Here is a 20,849-nt window from a genome sequence, read left to right on the forward strand (position 1 = left end):
TCTTTACCAGTGTTCCCTTGGCAAAACAACTCCTAGATCAACAAATAACATTATGTGGAACACTTCGAAAAAACAAGCAGGATATCCCTCCAGCCCTACTACCCAATATTTCTAGACAAGAAAAGTCCTCAGTTTTTGCCTTCACTGAGAAAATAACACTGGCGTCTTACGTTCCTAAAAAGAATAAAGCAGTAATTTTATTGAGTACAGAACATAACGACGATAAAATTAGTGGAGACGAGACGGACTATAAGCCAGACATAATCTTGCATTACAATTCTACAAAAGGTGCCTTAGATACTATGGATAAGATGGTAAATGAATATTCTTGTAAAAGAGCCTCTAAGAGATGGCCATTTGTTTTGTTTCAAAATCTTCTAGACATTGCAGGTCTGAATGCATACGTACTGTGGACGACAAAGAATTCCAATCGTGCGTATGAAGCTTCTCACAGACGCAGAGAATTTTTACTAAACCTGGGTCAAGAACTTATAAAGCCCCATGTCGATAGGCGACTTCAAAGTCCACAAAAATTCAATAAACGAATTATAAACGCGATGTACGAATTATGCCCACCGCCACCAAGGGAGAATCGCGAAAACGACGCCACCATCTTGAAATCCTCAGGGCGATGTTTACTTTGTCCACGCAAGAAGGACCGCAAAAGCAGAAAAACGTGCAATTCTTGTAAATTCTTTGTTTGTGCTGAACATCAAACAACCACAATAATTCAAACAATAATATGTACAAAATGTAAAGCTAATCAAAAAAACGATAATTAATTTTTTCAAGACACCATATATTTTTTATTGTTACTTATATTCAATAAAAAATACTTGAATTTGTTTTAATTATGTTTTAACTAAAATTATTGCATTATATCAATATTTAATCTATAAAAATGCATGGGGTACATAATGTACCCCTTCCGTCAACTACAAAACAACTTGACCCTTCGGTAGCGAAAGGTTAAGAGTGTTAACCTGTTAACTCCAGAATGGTAAAGTTTTCAGGAGACAAAAAAAACCTGTTAATTTATCCAAAACTAATGTTGTCGAAATTTTTTTGTCACAACTATTTATTAACTATAGTATATGAGTTATTTAACTACTTTTCTTCAAATGATGTTCGTACATTTAGTTTACGGAACTAAAAAATGGAGTTGGCAGATTTTCGAAAATATATGTTGAACACCATCTGGAGTTGGCAGTAATTTTACATGAAAGATTAAGAAACGGTTTTATTTTTATTTATGTATTTACGCTAGAATATAACATAGCTTTAATACAACAATCAGTATCGTTACAAAATTTATACTAGTTGACACTACAAAAAAGCAAAACTTGTAAAATTTAAACTAAAAATTGTAATAGTTACTACATCTACCGTTATTCGTGAGGAATATTGTCATAATATTCATGGTAGTCTACCGGTAAAGTACATTTTAGTTCTTGTAAATCTGTATACTTTTTAGTTTTTATTTTTAGACGGTTTACATGCAGACTATCAAGTTCACGCCAAGAACAAGTCTCCATAGGCTTTGGTATACGCTGTGGTAGAATCTCCCATTCGTCATTAAAGCGCAGTTTAAAAAAAATTAGTCCATTTGCAGTGTACTTCAGACTGCGAATATCGGTTACCTAAAATAGAAAATATTAAATAACATGTAAAGTAAATAGTGGCGAGGATATAACTTACTTTAGGGTCTCCCTTCCTCTTGCCAGGTCTAATACTTTTAACTAATTCAACCTTTTTAAAAGATTTGAAGAACAAATGATCCAAATACTCGACTGTGTATGGTCCAGGTTTCTTCCTCGCAATTTTGGAAAAGTGTGCATAATCTGCAGGTACATTAATTATCTTATTCTTTACGCAACGCTCAATGGTAGAATGCATTGCATCTACCTCCATTTGCGTGTGCCCAACCTCTAGGTATTTCTGTATAATACTTATGTTATATATTTTTGCCAAATTCACAGCTGCGTTGGACAGTACAGCGTTACGGTTTTGATATGTACAACCATCGCTATACATAATGATTTCTGGATTTTGCTCGCTTGGATTTATAAGTGGTATTGCATAGTTTTCCATAAAATGATGAAAACAGGAGGCAAATTCTTCGGCAGATAATCCTCCCTCACTCTCATTCCATATATAACAGTAGCCATCTTTTGTTTGTAGATTAAAAAAACAGAGGTTGTACACACATAATTTGGTCTTATAATATAAACTACTTATATTAGATTTTGGCGCCAGCAGGACTGCTTGAAGGTCCATTGCATATACATGACGTTTATTATTGAAATCATTGTGTTTTTCAATCCTTGCCTCTTTTTTTTTAATAATATGTAAGTTGTACTCAGTTTCAGAAACATGGTTATTCTTGTAAGCAGCACATAGCCCACACTCATCCTTTTTAGGCCGGAAAAGAGACAGATTTTGTATATTAAACACGTTATTGAACGTAAACATAGATAATGGAGCTATATTCTTTGCACGACACCAATCGTTAACGTAAAGTTTATATAGTTCTTGTTTTGAAGACCACTCTGGTAAAAGATACTTTTTGCTCGTAGAAGATCTACAATAATGTGACTCCATACACGGTAGAGAATTAAAAAAATCTGTTAATGCCGTATGTTCGCTTTCAAATGGATTTTTACGACTTCTGTTTTGTCTATAAACGTTGGGCTTTTGCTTAGATGCATAATCACTGGATTCCAATGGTAATGAAAAGTTATTTTTCCAATTTAATAATGTCCATCTGCCAATACCTGTCGTATGTACATACATTTTGCGGCATACTCTAATATCTGTGTCGTTGCTTCGAAGATAATACATTAACGATTGTTTTCGTTTAGATTTTTCTGGGTCTTTTCTATCTCTCGGTCTATTTATAGCAGTCGATTTTACAGTATTATCTACAAATACTTTTTTTTCTCCCCAGCTTAAATTACAGAAATACTTAAATATTACATTTCTCTCTTCCTCAGAAATTTTATTACACTTAAGTAATCCATTTTCTTTGGTCTTGCAACAACATCTTTCTTTTAATTCTCGGGGTGTTTTCTCCATATCATAGTTCCACTTTCCATTTATTTTCTGTCTTCCAAAATAGCTCTTACCCATTTCCCGACGACTTTTATTTTTTTCAGAATACCAGGTCTTTTTATTAACCTGAAACCTCTTTTTACGTTTTTTGCTTTTTTCTGGAACATCATAGCTGTCAGAATCCGAATGGTCAGAGTATGGTACTAAAGGCTTAATGAAATCACTGTCATCTGATATGGCATCTTCATTCCACTGATATTCAATATGTGAAACATCATCAGTTGCTGAAAAATTTTCGGGATTTTCGTTAAGGTCAATGCGTTCATCTGAGAAAATATCTTCTGGTATATCTCGAGTAAAGTCTAGATCATTGTTATTTGGTTTTTCCAATGCGACTACAATATTTCGGTCATAATAATTGAGAAGTTCAGTCAGTTCTGTATCATTATAACTTACCTTTTCTGTACTAGGTGTCTCATTGTCACTTCCAACATTTTTAACAATATATTCTTTTCCACTAGTTTGAGCAATACCATTTATCTCATCAGCTAACTTAAGGATTTTACTTGCTCTAGACATCTGCAATAGAATTAGAACAATGATTTTTACAAATTCTAAAAAAACAGTTTTTAATATTTTTGTACTTTAATATTTTTATATTATTCTCGTTGGATTTATTACATTATTAAATATCATGTTTTAACGATATCAACCCCTTTCAACTACCACGTTTCCCTCGCCTGGCCGAGAAAATAAAAAAATAGATTGCCCCCAAAATATTTCTTCTTAGGAATTTGGACACATGAAACGGTACAGCCGTATTTCTGATAAAACCACTTATACGTCATAGTTTCCTCGTAAAAACCCATTTAGTCATAAAACAGGAATGGGATTGATGGCAAATTAGAAAGTTTAACACTAATTTCTAGAAATTTTAAAATAACTTTGAACTAATGGAATTACTTCTAACAACAATCACATTAAGAAAATCTGCTATGTACTTAGATTGTAACATAGGTAGATAAGTAAAATAAACGAATTGCTGCTAACTCCATCTTGTTCGATTTTAGCAGTTTTTAGCATGAATATAATTATTTTTCTTATCATATGTTAACTAAACAATGAAATACACTTACCTCTCTATCAAAAATACGAAGAACACAAATTTACCTTAATATTTCTTTGAAAAACTACGATTTGCAACTCACAAGCACGTGGTCACTTGTTGCCTGCATTAGTTATACTGGAGATGGCAGTGTTGCGCTATGAAAAATATCACTATGGAGAAAGCAGGATAACGTGCACTTAAAATTTTGTTATTTCTAAACTATATTGGAGTTAGAGGGTTTGTGAGATGATGTATGAAGGTATAAAGATTCAAAATCCGCTAAAATGTCATTTTAGATAAAAAACGGAGTTAGCAGGTTAACACTCTTAGCCGACGAAATGATACAAGAAAATGCGTAGTGTCATAGGGCCACAAATAAATCAATTCATGGACATATAATATAATTGGACTTTTTGAAAAATACAGTAATTACTTTTCGTAGTGTATTGTATGTTTTAAAATAAATATGATATATTTAGATTTTATTTATTTTTCTTCTAATTTTATGCTCCCTATGTACTAATCGCAACACTGGTTCCGGGTTCTACTTTCCTATATAAAACCTTTGTGATTTGTGAAGTTAGGAATTGTATATGTTTATAGGAAAGAGTTTGTAATAAGATAAGATTATAATATGGCAAAAGTATAGAGAAAGTGCCGATGACGTTAGCTACAAATGATCCGTCAAATTTATGTTTGCGGTATTGCCATGTCCTTATTATGTATATGTTTTATGCCTCAAATATGCTTTGAAACAGTACATTTTTATTATATTATTTTATGAAATCGGGTATTTTTAAAAAAATTTTAAATTTATATAAAACTCGAACGAATTAATATTTGTTTCTTTTGATATTAGTTGCAGTTAGTTATTAGAAAAAAAATTATAATTGTCCTTTGGTAGATTAGCAAATAAACTTGGCAATATGGTCAAAACTTGGAAAAAGCTAGTTGTCAGATTGCAACAGATGTTCAGCTGATTTCAATTTTATGCCTATTTTCTTATAATTTTGGGATGAAATGGTACCTGAATACCTTAAAAACTTAAGAATTTAAAAGCTTACTTAAAGTTATTTTAAATTATAATAAATTAAACTTCTTTTAAAAACTGAAAAAGAATGTTTAATAACATTAATATTATACCGCATGCTCTTTCGTGATTTATTTGTGATATGGCAACACTGCCAAATACAAATCTGTCCCTCGTTTGTAGCTAACTTCAATCGACACTTTCTCTATACTTTTTCCGATTATATTATATTATTATTATCATCATAATCTTATCATTCAACTGTTTTATCAAAGAATATAGACGCTTAGTTTTATTCTTATATCATAGTTTTGAATTTGAATTTTTTTTCAATTATTTGTGGTAATCTGCAACTATAAATAATACTAAAAATGCCGCATTTTAGAGTTGAGACTAATATACCCAATGAATGACAAAATACCTGATGATCTACCTGCCAAATTATGCAGTATAATTTCAAAATCATTAGGAAAACCTATAAATGTAAGTAATTTATAATTTATCTTTGATAAGTCCACTCAATTTATCCATATCTAGTTGATTAATTAATATTTGACTTATCTAGAATAATCTAGAATTTTTCCTTGAAATTTTAAATTGTTTTAATACTATTTATTAATAATACCTATAGGGTTTACTTACAAAAATGGGAATGAGTGGAGTAATTACATAACGTAAAAATAAGCCTTGGTAATTAATTTTAAATTTGGTAACACTAAGGGTAATGGGGGACCATAAATTTAAGCTGAAATTTGAAATATTTGTTAAAATAGGCAAATCTGCGGCCTCATCAGCAGTTTTGGAAAAGTGCATAAGAAAACATTACAAATGAGGGAAAATTAATAAAAACAATTTTGAACATTTAAATCATAAAAATATATTTATTAAGTCAACGAATAGATACATACCTATAATATAAATATGAGTTTATACAACATAGTATGTGCATAAATATAATTTGCTATAAACAAAATACAAAAATCTACAGTTATTTTACGAAAAATAAAGAAAAGAGAAATACAACACTATGTGGGTATACACATCTAAATATAAATATCAACTTGTCTTGCCTTTTTAAGTGCAAATTCCCTAACTAGATCAGTCACATCTAAATTCAAACAGTCACAAACAAATATCTTCCACGATACTTATTACAGCTAAATTTGTAAGCCTGGGTTGTCTCATGGTAGATCTTGGGTAGTCTTTTATTAATTTAAGTTTTGAAAATGATTGCTCCCCATGAGCTACAGTGACTGGCATAGTTAAAAATATTTTAAGCGCAACAAATAAATTAGGAAATGTTCCTTTTAACTCGTTAGCAACGAGATAGGCTAACACTTGTTTGGCTGACATATTATTTTTATTAGTAATGTAAATAGACAATATATCTTTATGTTCATATTCACAAAAAGTCTTTTTCTTGGTCAGGAAATGAAATGAACCAACTGCAGGATGAACTTCAGGAAATGAAATTTCTGCATCCATTTCTTGAGCTATTTTTTTAGCTTCATTGAGCAAATTTATAAACCCATTGTCGGATCTCATGTCTGTTAAAAATATTTTAATTCCATTTAACATTTGTACAGCTTCTGGTAAAATAACGACAGATTTTTGCATGATTTTGCTAACTACATCTATTTTTAATAAAATATTGTACCAAACAACTAAGGAACATATAAATTTAAATGATTTTATGTTATTAATCAGGGAACTTGCAGTATTCCTTGTGTCATTATCTCTAGATGTATCATTATAAAGGGCAAATAGTGCATCATAAACTGTTTCCAATTTATACCTAAGAGTCTTTACTGCATCAATTCGACTCTCCCACCAGGTATCTGAGAGTGGTTTTAGAATTAATGTGGGCACTTCTTTTAAAAGAATATTCCATCCATAAGTTGATGCCAAAAAAAAGACATAGTTCCTGAATAATACTGAAAAAATTGGTAACTTCAAGCGAGCTTTTTGCTGCATCATTCGCAACTAAATTAAGGCTGTGTGCCACCCAAGGGACAAAAAAGGCTCTGGGATTAATATGTAAGATTTTTTTTGTGGGTCATTGTGTTTGCCTTTCATATTGGTACCATTGTTATAACCCTGGCCTCGCATATCGGCAATATTAATATCAGATTCCTTTAAAAAATTTAATATGAAATCAGTTAAACCTTGACCAGTCGTGTTGCTAACTTCGCAGAATCCTAAAAAATGTTCTCGAACCTCTACAGTTTTAGAAAAATCATCAATAAAAACAAATCTAACAACCATTTTGATATGTTCTTGATGACTAATGTCAGGTGTGCAATCAAGGATAATTGAAAAATATTTGCACATTTTTAAGGATTTAATTATATTTTTTTAACTTTTTCTCCTAAGTTGATTATTTCATTTTGGATTTTATCGCCCAAATAATGTGCCTTTTTTGCCATCTTTTTGAATCCTGTGAACTGTGATTTATGTTATTTTGCTGTTCCTGAATTGTATTATTATTATTAGTGTACATTATTTAAATTATATTTTAAATTGTACTGTATTTTTAAATTATATATTTACTGCTATAAAAACCGAAAATCACTCAAAATAATAAATCAAAGTATGAAGAACAGTTTCTTCAATGTAGTGCTATATTTTTTGGAGTCTCACATAACTTTCCTAATATTTTCAGTATTGCTGTGCTACAGTAGTAGGTGGTGTGAAGATGTCATGGGGAGGTGACAATGAACCTGCTGCCCAAGCAGTTTTGATGAGCAATGGGGTCTTGGGTGTTGATGAAAACAAAAAACATGCAAAAGTATTGTTCGACTGTATTTCTAAATCCCTTGGAGTTCCTGTAGATAGGTATGAGTTTACATACATTATTTTATATTAAGAATGACACATTTTAGACAAAATATTGATCTGCAGTAGAATTTCTGAAAATTACCATTTTTGTTGATCTATTTCATTTTTATGATACCATATAGATCAGTGTGGTCCAACCTCAGGCACGCGGGCCGCAATCAGTCCGAGGCTCGTTAAACTGCGGTCCCTGCAAACACATTTCAAAAGTATTGCCAATGATAACTTTTACCTGTTCCAAACCTGTCTAACTTTCCGTAATCTTAAGAAAGTAGTTAACCTTGAACACACACACCCGATGAGCGGACAGTTAGCTTCAGTCAGCTGCACGTGTCGTGTTGAATTAACAGTGGCGAATAAATTGAATGTTAAATTCAGAATGAGTAGTGCCAAAAAAAACGCAAAATTTTGGAAGAGAATCGTACGTTCCAAGGAAAAGGGGAAAATCAATATTTCTTCATCAAATTAAAAGGCAAACCTCAGTGCATTATTTGTTGTCAAGTACTCGCGGTATCAAAAGAATACAATATTAGTAGGCATTATGAAACCCAGCACAAAACAAAATACGACAAATATCAAGGTGAAGCTCGCAATACTCTTGTAAGAGAACTTAAAGCTAAATTGAATAAACAAAAATCTCTATTTACAAAACCGACAGCTGTTCATTCAGCAAGCTTAGCAGCATCATATGAAGTATGTTTAGAGCTTGTCAAAAATAAAAAAGCATTTAGAGATGGAGAAATGATCAAGCGGTGTGCCGTTAAAATGGCGCGATCCTTTGGAGATGAAAAGATGGCCAAAAATTTTGAATGTGTTTCAGTTTCCCATCAAACTGTATCTAGAAGAGTTGATGAGCTGAATACTCATGTATTTAAAAAAATGGTCGAAACAGTTCGTGATTGTTTGTACTACTCGTTAGCCCTGGACGAATCTGTTGATATTACTGACAAAAATCAGCTATTAATTTTTGTTAGATGCATCAGTGAAGATTTTTGTGTAACTGAGGAACTTTTAAAACTGCACGTTTTAAAAGTACCTCAGTTTAGGCGGTTTTCAAAAGTGCTCTTGCGTTTGCACCGACGGAGCAAAAGCAATGACGGGACGCATAACGGGATTGGCTGGACTTTTGCGGGAAAATTGTGTTAACTGTGTTATATTTCATTGCATTATCATTCAAGAGGCTCTCTGCGGAAAGATAATTAAAATCAACGATACTATGAAAACTGTAGTGCAGATAGTAAACAGCTTAAGAGGAGGAAACAGGGCTCAGCGATACCGAAAATTCATCTCTTTCTTGAAGGAATAAAATACTGAATATAAGGATGTCCCCTTACATTCAGAGATACGCTGTGGTTGACTGCAGGTAAATGCCTTAGAATTTTTTTTCTTTAAGAAAAGAAAACACATTTCTTCATGAACTGGCAATTGTAACAGATATTACCTCTAACTTGAACACATTAAACCTACAACTTCAGGGGAAAAATAAGACAGCATCACAGTTGGTTGGTTAAATTGAGACATTTCGCAAAAAAACTTGATCTTTTCGAGAACTGCATGAAAATAAACGACCTCACACATTTTCCTGCGTGTTTCGAAATAAATCAAGAAGAAACCATGGTCGATTTCTCGAGGTTTGCAAAAGTTCTTACAGAAATAAAAAGAGAATTTGATGAAAGATTTTCGGAATTTGATGCACTAAAACCGGACCTTGAGCTTTTTAACAATCCAATGGGAGTCAACATCCAGAACCAATCAGCAGAATACGAATTAGAGCTGTGCGAACTACAGTCCGATTCTTTTTTTCAAGCAAAGAAAAATGAAGACATTGTTCAATTTTTTCACATGCGAAAAATCATGTCATTTTTTCGCTGTATTACTAGCTACCATTCTACCACAATTTTACAATTATTTCCCGTTCTCCAACCCTTCCTACTCACATTTTAACCCCACTCCATTAGAAATACAGACAGTTGTAAGATAGCAAAGAAAGTCACGCCCTCTTGCCTGTTGTCTCTCGTTGATAACGGACACTCTCTCTTGACTGCTGACTGTTGCTAGAGACAGTCGTCCTCTCTTTCGTCTGCTGAGTCCTACTAGGCAGACGTATTATCTCTCTATCGCTACCTATCGCTTGGTACAGACTTACCACGCTTTTTCTCTACTCTAATTATCTCTCTCGCTTATAGTTACGCGAAAAATACCGCAAGTACTATTTTAAATCGTGTACAGACGCAAATGTGCTATATCTCGTGTGATCTAAGTGTTAGTACCGCGAAACACGTCTTCAGAAACCGGTAACCGGACAGTTTCCCCGTATGAAGAACAACCGCGACTGAAAGCCTCTAAATACCGCGAGTGTGTGTATGTGCAGCAGAAGAATTGGTAAGACTTTATATAAACTTAATTTGCTATAATCTGTATAACCTTTTACCACATATCCTAATTTATTTGAACCAGCCCTATGTAATACAGTCCTCATTTACTGAAATTATATTTATAATTTCACATATGTACACCCTTTTTGTACATATTTTGGTCTATTCGAGTCGGATATAAATCATAATCTCTCTCTCACTCTCTATCTCTCTGTCTCACATCTTGATTCTACATAGTTTGGTACACTTTTGAGTCATATGTAAATCCTCATTCTCTCTGTTTTATCTCATGCTCGATTGAACATATTTTGATCTAATTCGGTTCAGATAAATCTTACCTCTGCTGTAAATCTCATTAGTTTTGGTCCTTCGAAATTATGTATTTCTATATATGTGTATATGTTCTTTGATATATATGTATATACGCATGTATTGATAAATCGATATATTGATAGATCGTTGTTTAATAATTCTTATCTGTGTAAATTCCAATTTTATGATTCTATTGTTAAAAGACGGTAGAAAGTCAGGTAGAATGACCCATTGATAGATACCTGTGACGTAGTAAAAATCCCAGCCTTTGTCAACAAAAGATTCTCATTATAATCCCAACTAATTGTATTGTTCTCTGACACGTTTTGCCAGAGGTACACGTCTAGGTAAATAATTTGGGATTTTGTCCTATTGTTCTGAATAATAAATTTTTACAAGAATTCTCCGCTGTTATTGTCATTAATCCCTAGCATAATAATCGCTTTATTCAAATCGCTTGATGACACAAACTAAATTTTTACGATAATCTCTGCTCTTAGAAAGTATTTGCATATTAATTGCTTTATTAAATCAATTAAAATTTTCTCAGTGTTAATTTAAATTAAATTCACGACACCAAATATAATTTTCACACACAAAAAAACAAGAAGTTGATAATCTCATTACACTCTTATATATACATATTTTTTCTCTTCTCTTTGTACCCTTTCCAAGGGTCGCTAGGTTTTACTCTCTTTATCATTCATCTCTGTCTGGTACACTCTTATTATACTTTATCTAACTATAACATAGTCTGATTAGAAATGGCAGAAACTGCAAAATATTTACGCGCAAAGCGTGCAGCGAAAACAAACATTATAAGAATTGCGAACGTTGTTAGTTCAAATGAACAAGGCCTCTCTAATTGTAGAATTAGGGAATATATTACTCAGCTTAGGGCAGCTTATAAATCGTATTTGGATGCTTTGGAAAACCTGGCTGACGACGAAACTATTCTCGAAAGTGAGGAAGTAGATATTACTTATGAAAAATATATGGATGCCTTATGTTACTTAGAAGAAAAATTGGAGCGTATAGAAGATTCACTCTCTTCTAACTCACTATCGGGACAAGGATCAAGTCATAGCACTAGCACTGCCGCCAACTCTCGACAAAGAACAATCAGGCTTCCAGAACTAAAAATAAATAAATTTAGCGGAAATTTACATGAGTTTCCGTCATTCTTTCAAACTTTTAATAGCATTATAGACGCTGATGACTCTCTCACCGACATTGAAAAATTTATATATCTTAAAAGCCTTTTGACACATGATGCATTAAAGGTTGTTGATAATATTCCCCTCTCTGGTGAAAATTATAGTTTGGTACGTGAGACTTTGGAAAAAAGATATACAGACCATAATCTTATAGTAAAGCAATTGATAACTAATATTGTAGATACTAAAAGTCTTCAAAATAACGCCTCATATTCACAACTAAAAGACTTCACTCTCGCTATAACAAATTCTTATAGAGCTTTAAACAATCTCGACTTGTCATCCAAAGAACTTCTTAATTTGATTTTAATTCATATTACTTCCTCAAAGCTCGACCATGCCACTCTCAGATCCATTGAATTTTCACCTGAATCGAATAAAATCAAAGATTTTAACCAATTTCTAACGATGGTAGATGACAGAGCAAAACATCTAGAAAATCTCTATGCAAACTCTAAAGCGAAACATCAACCCTCAAAAGAGACAAGGTCCTCTTTTCACATGAGCACAGATAAAAACAAACCCCCATCTCAAATAATGAAAGCTAAAGTATGCAGCTATTGTAAGTTGGATAACCATTTTATATATCTTTGTCAAGATTTCAAATCTCTATCCGCTTCCTCTAGGCGTAATTTTGTTCAACAAAATTCTCTTTGTTCCAACTGCCTTGGAACCAGACATCGCACGATTGATTGTACCTCCAGGTATTCATGCTCTAATTGCAACAGAAGGCATCACTCTTTGCTTCACAGTGACTCGAGAAATCGCGAAGCCACGTCCACACATTGTGAGCACTCAAATTCATATAGATCTTCTCAAACAGTCGATGCTCACGTTTCAACAAGGAATAGGATTGAACCTCATGCTTCAACGTCTAGTTCTTCTCACGATGTAGTCGTTCGATCGACATCTCCATCCACTCATGCTGTTTCAGCAGTCTCTACGTCGGCCCCTATGGTTTTATTAGGCACTGTACAGGCATATCTCATAGCCCCAAATGGAAAAAGAGAATATGTTAAGGTCTTATTGGACCCAGCATCACAACTTAGTTTTGTCTCTAAAAACTTGTTAAAGAAGATTGCGGCACCCACTTATAAAAATCATTTTAAGATTCATGGTATCGCCCAATCTATTTCAAATTCAACCCTTATGTCTGATCTGACTATCTTCTCTGCTGCTACGGACACTTGCATTAAAATCAAATGTTCAGTACTAGACAGTATCACTACTAAACTACCCCAAGTCCCAATTTCTATTAATAAGCTTAACTTGCCAACAGAAGTGGTCTTAGCCGATCCAAACTTCTACTCTCCTTCTGAAGTAGATATATTGCTTGCCGCTGACATATGCGCAGACATATTGACAGGTAATATCATACAACTTGGCCCTGGCCTTCCAATTCTTCAAGGTAGCTCATTTGGACACATTGTAAGTGGAAGAATTCCCGATTCTTTTATTCGAGGAAGGTGCTCTAAGTCTCAGTACGTAAATAATTTAGTCACTTGTGTTTCTCAGTCGTTTGATATAAAATTAGCTGATAGCGTTGATTTACACCTCACTCAAATCGTCCAACGCTTCTGGGAAATCGAAGACATTCCCTTGGACCGTAAAGTATCTGTGTCACAACACCCTGCTGAGATACAGTTTATTAAATCTGTAACAATCTTAAACACAAACAGATATCAGGTTAACATTGGTCTTAAAACTAATAGGAATCAGCTTAATTTAGGCAACACTTTCTTATCAGCTAAGAAGCGTTTTCTCAATCTAGAAAAAAAACTTCATGCATCTCCACAGTTGCTACACAATTATTCAAAAATCATACAGGATTATGCAGTTGACGACAAGATTACACAAATTCCGTTAAAAATCCAAAACTCACAGCATCAATTTAATTATTTCTTGCCTCATTTCCCAGTTAAAAAAGCAGGTTCTTCAGGGATTCGAATTGTGTTTGACCCAAATAATAAAGTAGCAGGTGGACAATCTCTTAATGAGGTCTTAGACCCTGGGTACACATGCCAACCTGAATTATTTGATATTCTCCTAACCTTTAGGCAATATACCTTTGTATTAACTGCCGATATCTCCAATATGTATATGCAAATTATGATAAATCCCGAGGAAACCTTTCTGTTAAATTTCCTTTGGAGAGATCATCCTGATGAACCCATTCGCGCTTATCAACTAAAACGTCTTCCATTTGGACTCTCTTCATCCCCCTTTCTCGCTACACGTGTGTTAAAACATATTGCTGATTCTAATCAAACCACGCACCCAGTAGCCTCTCACACTCTAAGGAATTCGACATATATTGACGACATCTTGTCAGGCGCCAATAACTTAGAAGGCTTACATACACTTTATTCTCAACTAGGCTCGCTTCTAAACACTCATGGTTTCCAACTCCATAAAATACATTCAAATTCTCGTGATTTTTCAAGAGAATGTAACATGGCCTCCACTTCAGAAATCAATCTTAACTTAGTTAACGGTTCCACTAAGGTTCTAGGTATTAACTGGTCACCTGATCTAGATGATTTCTCTTTTAAGCCGCCAGTTTATGAAGGGGCCCCTCCCCTAACAAAAAGAAAAGTATTGTCATATGTGTCACGAATGTATGACCCCTTAGGATTACTCTCACCCATTATAGTACACTCTAAACGGTTCTTACAACGTCTCTGGTCATTACCCTTAGACTGGGACAGTGAGATACTGGATGACCTATTGATCTTAGATTGGAAATCATTATTGGATACATTCCAATCAATATCTAAAATTACATTTCCCAGATGCCTGACACTTCCACTGCCTAAATCGGATATGCAATTACATTGTTTCACCGATGCCTCTCAGGACATTTATGCTGCTTGTGTCTATCTTAGAGTCGTGTATAGTGACAACACGGTCACGTCTCGCCTCATAGCATCGAAAACTAGAATAGCTCCACTAAAAAATAAACTAACTATTCCTCGGTTAGAATTGTCTGGTATCTTATTAGGTGTCACTCTTACTAGAAAGGTACTTGAGGTTCTTTCAAAAAACGTCACAATATCTGAAGTTCACATATTCTCAGACGGCCTCATCGCTTTAACATGGATTTTAACAACTAAATTTACATGGAATCCATTTGTACTTCATCGTGTCAGTCAAATCAAAGAATTAAGTAAATCCTTTTTATTTCATCATGTAAGTTCCTCTTTAAACGTAGCAGATTTGCCCTCTAGAGCCTCAGATATCACTCAGTCAAATTTAAAAAAATTTTGGACCGAAGGTCCCCCCTTTTTAGTTTCCAGTGTAATAGACTACTCTCAATTCAGGATAAAAGAATGGACGGGAGATCTACTGGAACTCAGACACACTCAGGTCACTTTAAGCACAACTTCTGACATATCTCAAGTAAATAATACCCTTGAAACCCTTTTTAATAAATGTTCGTCATTTTCAAAAATTCAGAGAACTCTGGCATATGTTTTTCGTTTTCTCTCAAATCTAAGAAAAAGACATACTAATTCACCTTTAGAATTAGGACCACTGCAAGTTTGTGAAATAAGCTCCTCCACCACTGTGATTGTTAAGTACATACAATCACAGGCCTTTCCTAAAGAATTTCATGAGTTAAAACATCGGAAAATAATCTCTGATAAAACTATCAGGGCACTAAACCCCTTCCTCTCTGAGAAAACTGGACTTCTTCATGTAGGTGGTAGATTAGAATTTGCCCCTATCTCTTTCGAACAGAAACATCCCGTGCTACTACCATCTAATCATTCAGTTGTCAAATTAATGATAAAACAAATGCATGTTAAATTGGGACATGCAGGTGCCTTGACTACGTTGTCAAATTTTCGTTCGAAATATTGGCCTATCTCTGGACTAAGACAAACAAAGAAGATAACACACGACTGTGTGAAATGTTTCCGTTTCATGACACCCAAGTCAACACAACTTATGGCAGATCTCCATCCCGATCGTGTTCTCTCGACAAGACCTTTCCAAAAGGTCTCAGTAGATTACGGAGGTTTTTTCATGATCCGATCCTCTCATCTTAGAAAGGCTCCATTATATAAAGCATACATAGCCTTCTTCATATGTATGACCACCAAATGTGTTCATATCGAACTTGTCACCGGCTTAACAGCTGATGCTTTTATTCTCACCCTTAAAAGATTTATTGCAAGGCGGAGCGCTCCCGAGATTATATGGTCAGACAATGCTACTAATTTCTATGGTGCCCGCAATCAGCTTCTTGAGTTAAACGAACTCTTTAAAAGTAAGAACTTCTCGCAGAGGATTACTAATTTCTGCTCTGAAAACTCTATTCGTTTTAAATTTGGAGTGCCTCGTAACCCTTCTCAATTTGGGTTGCATGAGGTAGGGATTAAAGGTGCCAAATACCATCTTTATCGTCTTGTAGGAAATCTTCGTTTTACCTTTGAAGTTTTTTATACAATAATTTGTCAAATCGAAGCCATTTTAAACTCAAGACCTATCACTCAGCTCTCAAATGATCCAAACGATCTCTCAGTCTTAACGCCCGGACACTTCCTTGTAGGAAAAAGTCTCACAAGTCCACCAGAACCAGATCTCTCAGAAATACCACAGAACCGTCTTTCCCTCTTTCAGCATATCTCGAAAATTCATCAAACCTTTTGGAAAAGGTGGTCGGTGGAATATTTGCATATGACCCAAAGTAGGAGTAAGTGGAACATCGCTACTGATCCTTTAAAGATAGGTGATGTTGTACTAATTAAAGATGAAGAGACTCCCCCACTCCTCTGGCCTTTGGCAAAGATTATCGAAGTGCTCCCAGGCAAAGACTCTCTTGTTCGAACTGTTAGGGTATCCACACCTAATGGCGAATATCTTAGGTCAATAAAGAAAGTAGCTAGGTTACCCTTTAACCAATAGTGGTACTTTCTGCCAAACATGTATATAGTTTCTATAGACTTTAGTTTCTCTAGATTTTAATTAGTTTTTAGTTATCTTAGTTCATTACAACAGTACCCCTAATGTATACTGGTTTACCCTCGTTCTCGAAGTAACTATTTGATACCCTATCCCAGTGGCGTAACTCTTCTCGCCCGCCCCCAGTATGTTCAATTTTTTCACATGCGAAAAATCATGTCATTTTTTCGCTGTATTACTAGCTACCATTCTACCACAATTTTACAATTATTTCCCGTTCTCCAACCCTTCCTACTAACATTTTAACCCCACTCCATTAGAAATACAGACAGTTGTAAGATAGCAAAGAAAGTCACGCCCTCTTGCCTGTTGTCTCTCGTTGATAACGGACACTCTCTCTTGACTGCTGACTGTTGCTAGAGACAGTCGTCCTCTCTTTCGTCTGCTGAGTCCTACTAGGCAGACGTATTATCTCTCTATCGCTACCTATCGCTTGGTACAGACTTACCACGCTTTTTCTCTACTCTAATTATCTCTCTCGCTTATAGTTACGCGAAAAATACCGCAAGTACTATTTTAAATCGTGTACAGACGCAAATGTGCTATATCTCGTGTGATCTAAGTGTTAGTACCGCGAAACACGTCTTCAGAAACCGGTAACCGGACAGTTTCCCCGTATGAAGAACAACCGCGACTGAAAGCCTCTAAATACCGCGAGTGTGTGTATGTGCAGCAGAAGAATTGGTAAGACTTTATATAAACTTAATTTGCTATAATCTGTATAACCTTTTACCACATATCCTAATTTATTTGAACCAGCCCTATGTAATACAGTCCTCATTTACTGAAATTATATTTATAATTTCACATATGTACACCCTTTTTGTACAGACATTATTACCTTTTGGAAGTTAGTCTCCAAGGATCGTTTTCCTAAACTTCATAACTTTGCGTTGAAACTATATTTAATGTTTGGTAGTACGTATATATGTATATATGTGAAAGTACATTTTCTGCTTTGAAGCATATTAAATCTAAAACACGGAATCGCATGGAAAACGATTCTCTGGAAGCGTGTATTAGACTCACTACGACTAACATAGATATAGATGTGCAAAAGTTAGTAGAGGATAAACCCTTGCCTCAAATATCCCATTGATTTTTTATTTTATGTTAAATTTTAAACATAACATGTAAATTGTAAACCATAATAAAATACTTGTAAATAATATTTCGTTTGTATATTATTTTTTAAAATAAACTTTTTTTGAACGAGTAGAGTTCTCTGGCCCTTCATAATTTCAAATTTAATACGACCCGCAACGTCTAAAAGGTTGGACCACACTGATATAGATAAATGGCTGACACAGGCCTATAGGCAAACAGTAGTTTTTCACTTTTATCGGTCCCTTGCTAGGATTCTCCAGTTTTTGATTAATTTTTCTTCTAAATGTTTCTTCACGGCATCATATCTTTTCCATTTTTTTCTTTTTATTTCCATAGTTTGTTTAGATACTTTGTCCATTCAATCTTTACAGATACCTTTATAAATACTTACATACTTTATTCTTGCAGGATGTACATCCACTTCATGGATGCGACAACTAGCGAAGTCGGATTTAACGGAACAACGTTCCATGAAATATTTGGAAGATAAATAAACAGCAACATTTTTCTGTTATACGATGTATTGTCTTTTAGCTTTATTGTAAAGTATGTACAAAATGTAAAAAAATATTTTAAACAGTAATTAAATGAAAATGTATAAGTATTATTTTAAAATTAATTCTGTTTGTGTAAGTCAATAAAATATATGAAGAAAATGCCTAAGAATTTTATAAAAAGTAACTGTTAAATATATCTAATAAAAAAATTAAAAAAAAAATAGAATAAAGGAGTCGTAATTGTGCTGACACGTGGTCGTGCTTATGAGATAGGTTAATTCTGGAGAGTGGAGGCTAGGTTATAATGAAACAACTTGTATCTATCGTGTCTAGATTCAGCCACAGTATATTGCTTTATAATTTATTCATTAGCAATATACCAGAGTATATACCCCCTTTTTTTATATACTATGCAATATTCTGTGATTCAGCCCACGGTTGATTCAGCCATGATACTATAACTAACAAGATAAGTCAACGCGCTTGTTCTTGCATCTCTCTCGCACACCTGTGACGTAAGCCCGAGACAACTTTAATGATGCCAAATTAAATGCTCTATCTGTTGCTTTCCTGTGTGCTTCAAAACGTAGTGAATGAGATTTTTATTTATTCATTGATGTAGTAAGACTTTGTATATTATATTGTTATATAAATTTTGTGGTGAAAACATTCAGTTTACTGTGTTAATATCACCTAATTTATTTATCGTACGCAACTTCCTCTTGACTACCTGTAGCTACTTTATAAAGAAGACTAATTAGTGGGTTGCCATAATGTATTGTGCAGTGGTGGGTTGTTTAAACAATTATAATAAAAAAAGTAAATCTTTTTCGAAGTGTCGTTTTTTTGTGTTTCCTAGAGACAAACAAATGCGTAAAGTATGGGTCTTCAAGTGTTTTCAGCGAGACAAATTTAATGTAGAAACCGCGAGAATATGATCAAAACATTTTACAGAAGCTGACTATTTATTGTTTAAAAAAAAACTATAGTGGAATATTACTGCTAATAGTATAATTAATTATGAAATTGTCACTGAAGAGATCTTTTCCTCGCTAAACCTTCCTAGTGGTGATACAGAAATTAACCCTGAAGATTTAATTGACAGTCATCAAGATTTTATTAATTCTGTAACGTTAGGCACCAATTTGTAACGTTCCAACGAACATTCATTGGGTGCCAATTTGTAATCCTTCGAGGCTCAATTTGTAACATCCCAACGTTGAGCTGCTGTTGTCAACTTGTAACCGCAAACCTTAGTTTGCTGCTACAATCCGACTAACATCACTAACAACGTTGGAGTGACAAATCGTTTCCCGTTGGGACCAATTTTTAACGTCATAACCCCTAATGTATCAATTGCAAAATTGCTACATTAGATGTTATACGAAACACTCCCTGGCTAGCTCACTCAGGACGTGAATATGGCCTACTCTGGAGCAACACACGCAAACAAGTAAAAAGAAGAAACAATACACAGTTAAATTAACACATGTTTATTAAAATATTAAAAAAAAAGGGAGAAAAATACATGTTTAAATATTAGGTATATTGAATTTAAATAAAAATTATTCGACTTCTTGCTACAGTGTTACATTATAGTAAGGAAAAATGCTTGTCACCAAATCCTAGGTTTTATCCTGGTCTTTTCTGCTATGGTTGTTAGCAAGCCATGTTGTTAGTTGTGGATTTTCTTGCCCTGGAGTCAACTCTCCTATTGGAATGATAGTGCCATTCTCAGGCCGGTTGGTCTTCTGGATGTTAATATAAATTGACCCGCACCTGAGAAATGTATCCCGGAGGTTGACTCCTAATTCAGGAGACGACACAACAATAATTGGTTATACTTTTACAAAAGTCATGAAGAAAATCGACATTTTTAGAAATAAAAGCCATTATATCGACTTTTGTATCGAACGGGAAGGGGGAAATGTCAACAAAAAGGAGTCTTTGTCACTAGCATTAAACTAAACAGAGAATAAAGATGGCACCTCTCGTTCCAAAGTAACAGAAATAGAGATGAAAATAAAATTCATTCTTTAGAAACTTGAGTAAAAGATAAAAATGATGATTATTAAGAAAATAGGAAAGGTAGATACTGAAATATATATATATAAAGAAGATAGATTTGGACGCCAACTGGTTTTTATACCAAATACCAGTAAAAATGAAAAGAGAATAATGAATCAATTAAGTAACGACATAATTCTGATACAATCTATATCTGAGAAAATATATAGAAAAATAAGAGATACAATGGAGGATATAGAAGAATATGAATTATGACAGAAGATATGGAAATTGGAGAATAGAATTAACGAAATATATTAACATAAGAAAGAAAGCAGGCAA

The 20,849-nt window shown here is 33.9% G+C and overlaps 2 protein-coding genes across 2 annotated transcripts; one reads left to right on the forward strand and one right to left on the reverse strand.

The window, feature by feature from the left end:
• Positions 1-2,063: 2,063 nt before the first annotated feature.
• Positions 2,064-4,412, reverse strand: LOC140442386 (uncharacterized). Its single transcript, XM_072533460.1, has 3 exons — positions 4,188-4,412; positions 2,329-3,630; positions 2,064-2,168 (listed from the first exon to the last, which is right to left on the reverse strand). Exons 2-3 carry the CDS (start codon positions 3,628-3,630, stop codon positions 2,064-2,066), a joined length of 1,407 nt encoding a protein of 468 aa, XP_072389561.1. The 5' UTR covers positions 4,188-4,412.
• Positions 4,413-5,388: 976 nt separating this feature from the next.
• Positions 5,389-18,680, forward strand: LOC140441546 (macrophage migration inhibitory factor homolog). The gene is given in 4 exon segments (XM_072532334.1): positions 5,389-5,599; positions 5,601-5,672; positions 7,852-8,024; positions 18,412-18,680. Coding segments are annotated over 4 exon segments (366 nt in total). The 5' UTR covers positions 5,389-5,560; the 3' UTR covers positions 18,494-18,680.
• Positions 18,681-20,849: the final 2,169 nt, after the last annotated feature.

Source organism: Diabrotica undecimpunctata, chromosome 5, assembly GCF_040954645.1.
Source record: "Diabrotica undecimpunctata isolate CICGRU chromosome 5, icDiaUnde3, whole genome shotgun sequence".
Taxonomy (NCBI): Eukaryota; Metazoa; Arthropoda; class Insecta; order Coleoptera; family Chrysomelidae; genus Diabrotica; species Diabrotica undecimpunctata.